This window comes from Nomascus leucogenys, chromosome 19 (assembly GCF_006542625.1).
Source record: "Nomascus leucogenys isolate Asia chromosome 19, Asia_NLE_v1, whole genome shotgun sequence".
Classification (NCBI taxonomy): Eukaryota; Metazoa; Chordata; class Mammalia; order Primates; family Hylobatidae; genus Nomascus; species Nomascus leucogenys.
This window is the reverse complement of record NC_044399.1, coordinates 75,141,904-75,152,525: the sequence shown is the minus strand read 5'-3', so window position 1 is coordinate 75,152,525 and position 10,622 is coordinate 75,141,904. Positions and strand designations below refer to the sequence as shown.

At 50.5% G+C, this 10,622-nt stretch overlaps 1 protein-coding gene across 4 annotated transcripts in view; it reads left to right on the top strand.

Annotated features, from left to right (window-relative positions):
• The window catches only part of SGSM2 (small G protein signaling modulator 2), a 43,817-nt gene that overhangs the window by 245 nt on the left and 32,950 nt on the right, over positions 1-10,622 (top strand). For 3 of the 4 annotated variants that reach the window (XM_030800145.1, XM_030800146.1, XM_030800143.1), the window contains exon 2: positions 6,062-6,137. In XM_030800145.1, the coding sequence (XP_030656005.1) occupies positions 6,062-6,137 (76 nt within the window). Of the gene's footprint in view, positions 1-3,714; positions 4,402-6,061; positions 6,138-10,622 lie in introns of those variants that run through there. The other variant, XM_030800144.1, reaches the window with a different exon arrangement.

Here is a 10,622-nt window from a genome sequence, read left to right as displayed (position 1 = left end):
GTAAAGTCGAAGCAAGGACCCCGGGGGGCTCGCGCCCTGGCCCGCGCGGCCCAGAGAGCAGAAAGGTCCGCGCCCACCCGCCGGCGCGGGCACCCGGGCCGAACCTGGGCCGGGCGGGGCAGGTCCTGGACGGGCTGCGCCTCCCTCCCGTTTCTCGGATGGGGGAGGGCAGCGCCCCTCTGCCCCGGGGACCCGGCTGGCGCTCCGGGCTTGTTTGCTTCGTAGCCCCGCAGCTCCCCGCCCTGTGACGGCAGCGGCGCTGGGAGCCCGAGGCCGGGGGAGGGGTGGCGGGGATGGCTGGATCGGGAGCTGCCCATTCAGTGCCCGCGCCGCTGGGGGAGGGGGCGGGGCCTTGCTCGGGCTCCCGCGGCGCAGGTGGGTGTCGTGCGGGCCGAGCTTCCCCAAGTCCTAAGTGGGTGTCGTGCGGGCTGAGCTCCCTGTTGTCCGACGCTCCCCCCTCCGCTGTGCCTCCAGCTACGGAGTGCTCCCTGCTGGAGGGGTTCGCCGCACACCTCAGTTTCTCCCTCCACGCCCACCTCTTTACCCAGGGACCAGGGGCTTGTTTGGAATGGTTTTTAACACTCGGAAGTTTTCCCTTTTGAGGGAAGACCCCTACTTCAGAAAGAGAAGCAGTCCTTCCCTCTACTAACTCCGTTTACCTTGACCCTGCCCAAAAGCCCATTTCCATTTCTGGTGGGGGGCAGTGCCCATATGAATGACTCACTCCCATATGAGAGCTGGAGAGCTCCAACCCGCAGCGCAGCTTAGAATGCATTGGGCCTCCTTCCCCTGCCTGCCTCCGTGGCTGTTGTCTGCCTGGTAGGTAAACTCCACCAGGGCAGGAGACCCTCTGTTTGGTCCACTGCCTCGTATTCAGTGCCTGGCACACTGTAGGCACTGCGTGATGGTTTGGTAAATAAACGTGCTGATTTTGGAGACTTCGAGGCCTGGTGTTTGGAAAGCATACATTTTGGAATAGTCTGGACCTAGTTCTGTGTGACCTTGAGTGAGTTACTTCTCTGAGTCTAGATTTCTTCCTCTCTATGCTGCCTACCTTATATATAAAAGTTTACCTCACGCCTGTAATCCCATCACGTTGGGAGGCCTAGGCGGGTGCATCACCTGAGCTCAGGAGTTCGAGACCAGCCTGGCCAATATAGTGAAACCCCGTCTCTACTAAAAATACCAAAATAAGCCGGGGTGGTGGCGCGTGCCTGTAATCCCAGCTACCCGGGAGACTGGGGCAGGAGAATCGCTGGAACCTGAGAGGTGGAGGTTGCAGTGAGCCAAGATTGTGCCACTGCACTCCAGCCTGGGCGACAGGGTGAGACTCTGTCTCAAAAAAAAAAAAAAAAAAAAATTTACTTTAGCTGAGCCCTAATTAGAGTTTCAGGGTTGGGGAAGAGTCTGGGCTCTCATAACATCCTGGAAAGCAGACAGGTGTGGTGGCTCACGCCTGTAATCCCAGCACTCTGGGAGGCTGAGGCAGGTAGATCATGAGGTCAGGAGTTCCAGACCAGCTGGCCAAGATGGTGAAATCCCATCTCTACTGAAAAAAAAAAAAAAAAATACAAAAATTAGTTGGGCACAGTGTTGGGCACCTGTAATCCCAGCTACTCGGAAGGCTGAGGCAGGAGAATCGCTTGAACCCAGGAGTTGTGGTTGCAGTGAGCCAAGATCAAACCACTGCACTCTAGCCTGGGTGACAGAGCAAGTCTCTGCCAAAAAAAAAAAAAAGGTGGGCATGGTGGCTCACACCTGTAATCCCAGCACTTTGGGAGGCTGAGGTGGGCAGATCATGAGGTCAGGAGATTGAGACCATCCTGGCTAACAAGGTGAAACCTCTCTACAAAAAATTAGCCGGGCGTGGTGGCAGGCGAATGTAGTCCCAGCTACTCAGGAGGCAGAGGCAGGAGAATGGCGTGAACCCGGAAGGCAGATCTTGCAGTGAGCCCAGATCGCGCCACTGCACTCCAGCTTGGGCGACAGAGCAAGACAGCGTCTCAACAACAACAACAACAAAAATCCTGGAAAGCTCTAGATGGTTCTCATGCGTTAGCCATGGCCTGGCTACTGTGCCCTAATGTTTGTTCCCACCCCTCCCCTTGGTAAAGATGTAGTCGAAGCCATCAGCTTTCCAGCTTGTAGGAGAAGCTTCATTAAGTCTTTGCTGTGAAGAGGCCAAAAAAGGGTTTCTTAGGCCAGGGGTGTATCAAGTCAGCATTTAAGCCCAATTCTGCTCTCCCCAATGAAAAGAGAAATCTTGATTCTCCTCCGAAAGGAGGCAGTCTAGTGACAGATACTTGAACAGTGTAAACAAAATAGAAAAGTACCTGTATCCACACTAGAGGTGGATATGCTGGGATTATAGGTATGATTCAATTTTGGAGGTTAGTCACAGATAATGGGAAATACTTATTATTATTTTTTTTTTGGAGACGGAGTCTTGCTCTGTTGCCAGACTGGAGTGCAGTGGTGCGATCTCAGCTCACTGCAACCTCCACCTCCTGGGTTCAAGAGATTCCCCTGCCTCAGCCTCCCAAGTAGCTGGGACTACAGGCACATGCCACCACACCCAGCTAATTTTTTGTATTTTAGTAGAGATGGGGTTTCACCATGTTGGCCAGGATAGTCTCGATCTCCTGACCTCGCCTTGGCCTCCCAAGGTGCTGGGATTACAGGCATGAGCCACTGCAACCAGCCAGGAAATATTTTTTAAGAGGATGATGACTTTTTCCACCAGTGCTTAGAAACTGGACTGTACTGCTCCAAAAGTGATTCCTAAGAAAATGTGAGAAATGTCAGAATATGCCATAGCTACGTATCATTCCTGACAAAAGTTGACCTGCTCTTAACTCATGTTTCTCCTTTCCTCCTTCAGTGTTTGATTTTTTTTTTTTTTTTTTTTTTTTTTTTTTTGAGACAGAGTCTCGCTCTGTTGCCCAGCCTGGAGTGCAATGGTGCCATCTCAGCTCACTGCAAGCTCCACCTCCCAGGTTCATGCCTTTCTCCTGCCTCAGCCTTCTGAGTAGCTGGGACTACAGGCGCCCACCACCACGCCCGGCTAATTTTTTGTGTTTTTAGTAGAGACAGGGTTTCACCATGTTAGCCAGGATAGTCTCGATCTCCTGACCTCGTGATCTGCCCGCCTCGGCCTCCCAAAGTGCTGGGATTATAGGCGTGAGCCACCTAGCGCCCGGCCCAGTGTTTAATTTCTACAGAAACATCCTGTCCCTTCTGCAAGGAGAAACAACAGGAATATTGGTAGACCAAGCTGGGCTTTCACAAAGGACCACTGGTATAATTCTAGGGGTATCTGCAGATCGTCCTAACCCAAAAATCTGCCCCATCAGCCTGATTCAGATGCCTCTAGGTCTTTAGCTGTGACGTTATCCTCTGTTGAATGCTAACATCCTTGGGAGGTAATCTAGGAAGTTTTTTTGTTTGTTTGTTTGTTTGTTTTTTGAGACAGAGTTTCACTCTTGTTGCCCAGGCTAGAGTGCAGTGGTGCGATCTCAGCTCACTGCAACCTCTGCCTCGCGGGTTCAAGTGATTCTTCTGCCTCAGCCTCTTGAGTAGCTGGGATTACAGGCACCCACCACGATGCTTGGCTAATTTTTGTATTTTTAGTAGAGATGGGGTTTCACCATTTTGGTCAGCCTGGTCCTCAGGTGATCCTCCCAAAGTCTTGGGATTACAGGCGTGAGCCACCATGCCCAGCCATCTAGGGAGCTTTTAACAGCTTAGAGTGCATTAATTGATCTGATCCCCTTTTACCCGAGCACTAACCATTAGCAGTTTCCAGCAGGGAGGGGCCTCCAGGTCCTCATTCCCACCTCCCCAGGCTTTTGAGGTTCTACCACCCTCCAAACTATACAGTCTTGACTAAGGGTCTTGGGAACCTGGAGAGCATCAGAACATTACATTCCTGTCTAAAGAATGGGGAAGACCAGCTCTACCCAAGGCTCACTTTATGTGTAACATTCTACACTAGGTAATCTCTATAATCTCCAGTACTAGGACTGCCTGCTAGCAGGTTCCCCCAGGACATCAACAGAGTTTGGGTTAAATGTTGGGAACCACCAGAAGCTCATACATGGGAGTGTAAACTGGTATAACCAACTTTGGAGAACAATTTGGCAATATCTAATAAAGCAAAGTGTGTGCATCAGACATTCCTTGCCTGGAAACATAAATCCGAAACATTCGTTCACCAGAAGACATGTCGTCAATGTTCATAGCAGCAATATTCATAACAGCCCCGAACTGGAAACCACCCAACGCCAGTTGTTTGTACGTTCACACCACGGAGAGTGAACAATCTACACCTGTACACAACATGCACGGAGAATGAACAATCTACAACTATACGCAACATGAACAAATTTCAGAATGACACAGGTGAGCAAAACAAACTAGTCACAAAACACTACACACTGAGTGATTCCACTTATAACAAGTATAAAAACCCAGGCCGGGTGTGGTGGCTCACACTTGTAATCCCAGCACTTTGGGAGGCCAACACGGGTGGATCACCTGAGGTCAGGAGTTCAAGACCAGCCTGGCCAACATGGAGAAACCCCGTCTCTACTAAAAATACAAAAAAAAAATTAGCCGGGCGTGGTGGCGGGCGCCTGTAGTCCCAGCTACTCGGAGAGGCTGAGGCAGGAGAATGGCGTGAACCCGGGAGGCGGAGCTTGCAGTGAGCCGAGATCGTGACACTGCACTCCAGCCTGGGCGACAGAGCGAGACTCCGTCTCAAACAAAAACAAAAACAAAAACAACCAGGCGTGGTGGTACACGCCTGTAATCCCGGCTACTCTGGAGGCTGACGCAGGAGAATCACTTGAACCCGGGAGTTGGAGGTTGCAGTGAGCCGAGAACGTGCCACTTCACTCCAGCCTGGGCAAAAGAGCGAAACTCCATCTCAAAAAAAAAAAAAAGTATAAAAACCCACAAAACTGTCGTGTTGGAATCAGGAGAATGGGCACCCTTAGGGGAATAGTGACTAGAAGGGAAGGTGATGAGGCGAGGGTGTTGGTCACATGTTCTGTTTCTTGCTCTAGTTGCTGATTTCCCAGGAGTGTTCAGTTTGTGAAAATTCACCATGCTGTGTAATTGTGATATAAGTTCTTTTATATGTTTACTGCACATCAATTAAAAAGGTTTCTTTTTAAGTGCTTTCTTAAAGAAAGAAATGACCGACGGGGCACAGTGGCTCACGCCTGTAATCCCAGCACTTTGGGAGGCCGAGGCGGGTGGATCACCTGAGGTCAGGAGTTCGAGACCAGCCTGACCAATATGGTGAAACCCCATCTTTACTAAAAATACACAGATTAGCAGGGTGTGATGGCATGCACCTGTTGTCCCAGCTACTCGGGAGGCTGAGGCAGGAGAATCGCTTGAACCCGGGAGGCAGCGGCTGCAGTGAGCTGAGATCGCGCCACTGCACTCCAGCCTGGGCAACAGAGCGAGACTCCGTCTCAAAAACAAAAGAAATGACTGTTTACCTTACAAGGTATTTGGGAACTTTTACATCCAGGTGGGAACCCCAAACATCAGAGTTTTAGACCCTAGATTGAAAGAAGGCTGGGCTTTTGAGCATGTAGAGGGTGTCCCTGAGGTATGAGATCTACCCCTAACTTCGGCGAATAGGGAGAAAAGGAGGAGGGGCAGGTTGTTTATCTGCAGGCTGTACCGAGATGGTTTGTCTCTAAAGGACAGTATGTCTGCCCAGAAGCCCTTCGTCAGCTGAGAACAGATGAGCAAACAGCATCCTATTCCTGTTCTCCAAGGCAGGGCACTTCCACCTGGGCTGGAACATGCACTGATTGTTTGATGGGTTTTTGGCATCTCTTTCCCTGGTTTCCTCTCCAAAAGACTCGAATCGGACTGTGCTGAAGAAACTTGGCTTCCCCACTCCTTTCATCCCTGTCATCTCTGCAAGTGTCTGAAAGTGCCCTTCAGACCAGAAGGGCGGAACCAAACTATTTATTTGCCCAGAGGTCTTTGGTAAGGAGAAATAATAATAAAAGCAGTGGTGCTGTCCATGTCTCCGCAGGTGAAGCAAATCATGGAGGAGGCTGTCACCAGGAAGTTTGTGCATGAAGACAGCAGCCACATCATTGCTTTATGTGGTGAGTGAGTGACTGAAGGATGATGGGAGGTGGGTCTAGAGCCGAGGACCCTGGCCTGGGGCCGGGAAAAGATGAGTCCTCAGGTTTAGTAGCTCTGAAATCTGGCTGCAAGTCCAAATCAACTTGGAAGCTTTTGAAATCCTCTTTGGCCCCATTTGCAGATCTGCTAAATCAGGATGTTCAGGGATCAAGAATCTGCATATTTTTAGTTTCCCAGGATAGTAATTCTCACATTTTAGCATGCCTCAGAGTCACCTGAAGGGCTTGGTAAAACACAGATTTCTGGGTCCCAACCCTGGAGTTTCTGATTCTAGTAGGTCTGGGGACCCCACTTTGAGAGCCGCTGCCCTAGGTCATTTGAGTTCAGGAACCAGCGCTCTGACGGATTTTGATTTTGACTTCGGGGAGGGGTTTGTGCTTTTTGGATGCTCTGTGCCACTTTCCCTTTCTGTTTCATCCCACCCATGTTGCTCCATCCTCCTAACCCCAAGCACTTGACTGGATGTAAAAGAGCCTGAGCGTGGGCTAGCAGGGGTGGCCAAGCCTTCCAGCCCCAGAAAGGAGAGAGTCCCTTATAAACTATTTCTGCCTCCTCAGCATGAAGACTTTTGCTTTGTAGGAGCCAGCCTATCCCTACACACGGACTCTTCTTGGGTTTCTAGGAATTTGAGCTTCTTCTCAACCCCCCATCTGAAGGGACAGGGAAACATTCACCTTCTCTGTGTTGTATTCCTTGGCCTCTGAGATTGGTGTTGGGGTTTGCGGAGGGAAAAGAATGAAAGAACAGATACGGGAAGGGATGCTTTTGGACGGCAGTGAGGCGCAGCAGATAGAGCTGCCCTTCCCCTCATCCAGCAGCAGATCCCCGCCAAGGGCTCACCAGGTGCCAAACACTGTTCACCGTGCAAGGAAATGGCAGTGACAAGATGGACAGAGTCTCTGCTGCAGGAGCTTACGTTCTGTTGGGGAGACAGACAGGAAACAAATGCACACGTAAATATGTCATCCAATAACTTAGCACGTGATAAGAGCTAGGAAGAAAAAACAGATGTGGGAGGGCAGTCAGGGAGAGGCAGCCTCTGAGCAGAGTCTGAGTGACAGACTGGGGTTTGAATCCTGGCATCCTGCCTTTTAAGTCATCTTGGACAAGTTTCTTAACTTCTCTCACCCTCAGTTTGCTCCTCTAAAAACAGGCTGATGATTCCCACCTCACGGAATTTTCGTGGGGATTGAGATGATGTGTGTAAATGTTCATTTGTTCGTAGCATTGTAAGCACTCAAAGAATGTTCGTCTCTCCTCCTTTGGCTGTTGAGGCTGAAGGTAGGTTTGTAGGACTTGAGTTCACACCATGTCAGTTTGGGAAGGTTTTCCCAGTTCTTTGAGATGATGGAATAATGATTCCCAGGTTTACAAGACACAGCCTGACCTCAGTTTTTCTCAGCAGAACCTATGCTCTGGGAAAAAAAGCATGCCAGTATTATGATAAGCAGCTTTGAAGAGTATTAGAATTCTCGCCGGGCACAGTGGCTCACGCCTGTAATCCCAGCACTCTGGGAGGCAAGGCAGGCGGATCACCTGAGGTCAGGAGTTCGAGACCAGCCTGGCCAACTTGGTGAAACCCCATCTCTACTAAAAATATAAAAATTAGCAGGGTGTGGTGGCAAGCGCCTGTAATCCCAGCACTTTGGGAGGCCGAGGCGGGTGGATCACGAGGTCAGGAGATCGAGACCATCCTGGCTAACATGGTGAAACCCCGTCTCTACTAAAAATACAAAAAATTAGCTGGGCATGGTGGTGGGTGCCTGTAGTCCCAGCTACTCGGGAGGCTGAGGCAAGAGAATGGTGGGATCCCGGGAGGTGGAGCTTGCAGTGAGCCGAGATCGCACTGCTGCACTCCAGCCTGGGTGACAGAGTGAGACTCCGTCTCAAAAAAAAAAAAAAGTATTAGAATTCTCTTCCTTTCCTCCTGTGCTATGTTCTCTTGACATTCACCAGTGTCTGTTGTCACCAGAAGGGCTGTACTGGCAGCCCAGTTATGTGTGGCTTGGTGCTGGGCTTCATCAAAGCACACACACTAGAGAAAACAGAATAAAACGGTGCAGACAGCTTGTGCATGGGCACCGTGTGTGGGTGGCCCTGGGAGAAGGAGGGAGAAGGGGCATGAGGCAGGAGGAGGCTGTGGACGTCTCACATTCAGGCCATTAGCGTGAGAAGAAGCTGTCAGCTGTCCTCCAGTCAGTCCACGAGCCCCTGGAGAGTAGTAGGGCTTTCCCTTTTGTCTTCTGCCTGAAGTTTGTGCATGAAGACAGCAGCCACATCATTGCTTTATGTGGTGAGTGAGTGACTGAAGGATGATGGGAGGTGGGTCTAGGGCCAAGGACCCTGGCCTGGGGCCGGGAAAAGATGAGTCCTCAGGTTTAGTAGCTCTGAAATCTGGCTGCAAGTCCAAATCAACTTGGAAGCTTTTGAAATCCTCTTTGGCCCCATTTGCAGACCTGCTAAATCAGGATGTTCAGGGGTCAAGAATCTGCATATTTTTAGTTTCCCAGGATAGTAATTCTCACATTTTAGCATGCATCAGAGTCACCTGAAGGGCTTGGTAAAACACAGATTTCTGGGTCCCAACTCTGGAGTTTCTGATTCTAGTAGGTCTGGGGACCCCACTTTGAGAGCCCACTTTGAGGGCTCTTTCCAGGAGGCAGGGATATCATACCCAAAGGAATGGTTTTTCTCCTTTCAGTCAGTTTCAGTAGCTGGAATAGAACAAGGCCCTTGAGTCTCCAGGCTTCTAAACTGCCCAGGAGCAAGAGGAGCCCCGTGCTGTCAGTCCTCAGGAGGTGCCTTAGTGCCACCACTACGAAATTCAGTGCTTACAGGGCCAGACAAAAAATGACTACAGGGGAAGCTAGCGGGATGTGAGGCAGTGGCGGAGACTGAGGCGACCCGGCCGGCACTTGCCCTGTGTGAAGACGGGCAGCCGTTATTTTGGCTCGTGCAGGAATTTGGGCCCAGGCTTCTCATGGCCTCTGTTTTATTTTCATCTTACTTGAAGCCAGAAGTCTGGGTTTTTATATGAAATTTCCTATTTTTGGCCGGGGTGGCTCACATCTGTCCCAGCACTTTGGGAGGCTGAGGCGGGTAGATCATTTAAGGTCAGGAGTTCAAGACCAGCCTGGCCAACATGGCAAAACCCTGTCTCTACTAAAAATAAGAAAAATTAGCCGGGTGTGGTGGCGCATACCTGTAATCCCAGCTACTCGGGAGGCTGAGGCAGGAGAATCGCTTCAACCCAGGAGGTGGAGGTTGCAATGAGCTAAGATCTCCAGCTTGGGCAATGAGCGAAATTCCGTCTCAAAAAAAAAAAAAAAAAGTGGCCGGGCGCAGTGGCTCACACCTGTAATCCCAGCACTTTGGGAGGCCGAGGCGGGCAGATCACAAGGTCAGGAGATCGAGACCATCCTGGCTAACGCGGTGAAACCCTGTCTCTACTAAAAATACAAAAAATTAGCTGGGCGTGGTGGCGGGCGTCTGTAGCCCCAGCTACTTGGGAGGCTGAGGCAGGAGAATGGCCTGAACCTGGGAGGCGGAGGTTGCAGTGAGCCGAGATCACGCCACTGCACTCCAGCCTGGGCAACAGAACAAGACTCTGTTTCAAAAAAAAAAAAAAAAAAAGAAAAGAAAAAAAAAGAAAGAAATTTCCTACTTTTTAAATACCGACAGCTAATTCCCATTTAGAAAAAAATTGTGTGGGCCACACAAAAGACATCTGCCAGCCTCTGCCGGCATGCAGCCTCTGTTTTGGGTTCCATACAGTCATGGAGAACAGGAGCAGGAGAGGTTCCAACAGTATCGGGCTGAGTCAGGCCAGGGTATCTCAGGGCCCACGGACAGAGGAATCCTTATGCTTTGTCAAAATTGGTGCTCAGTGGTGAGATAAATCCCAATTTGGGCTGGAACTGAGGCTCATTGAAAGCATTGATAATCAACCTTTTTCCTCTGCCTGCAAAGCAGCTTCCTTGCATTGCATGGTGGAATCACGAGAGACTCTTGCGGGGGACGGGGAGGGAAGACTAGCAAGGTATGGATCAAAAACACCACCCCTGTCTGCCTTTTTGGAGATTCTGATGTGCCAGTCTCCCTCAGTCCCTGGAAAAATGCTCTGAAATGCATTTTTATTCTGAAGTTGATCCAGACTTAAACCATGCCTTGCTACTGCCCTAGCCACGTCCGGAATTCAGCTTTGTTGTGGGAGAAATGGGAGTATAGAGAACGTGCTGAGAGGTCAAGAGCAGAGTGAAGTCTGTGGAGACTGAATTACCAGCCCAGCGACACCACAGTCCCTAGTTTCAAGGGACCCTTGTGTACTGGGCCCCTCGACTCCACACCGACCCATGGTTCTTGGCAGAGGAGGGTTGGGGGTGACTGAGGAGAGCCAGGCCTAGGCAATACGAGCTTTTCTGAACTTCTTAGAATGCGTCATTTAA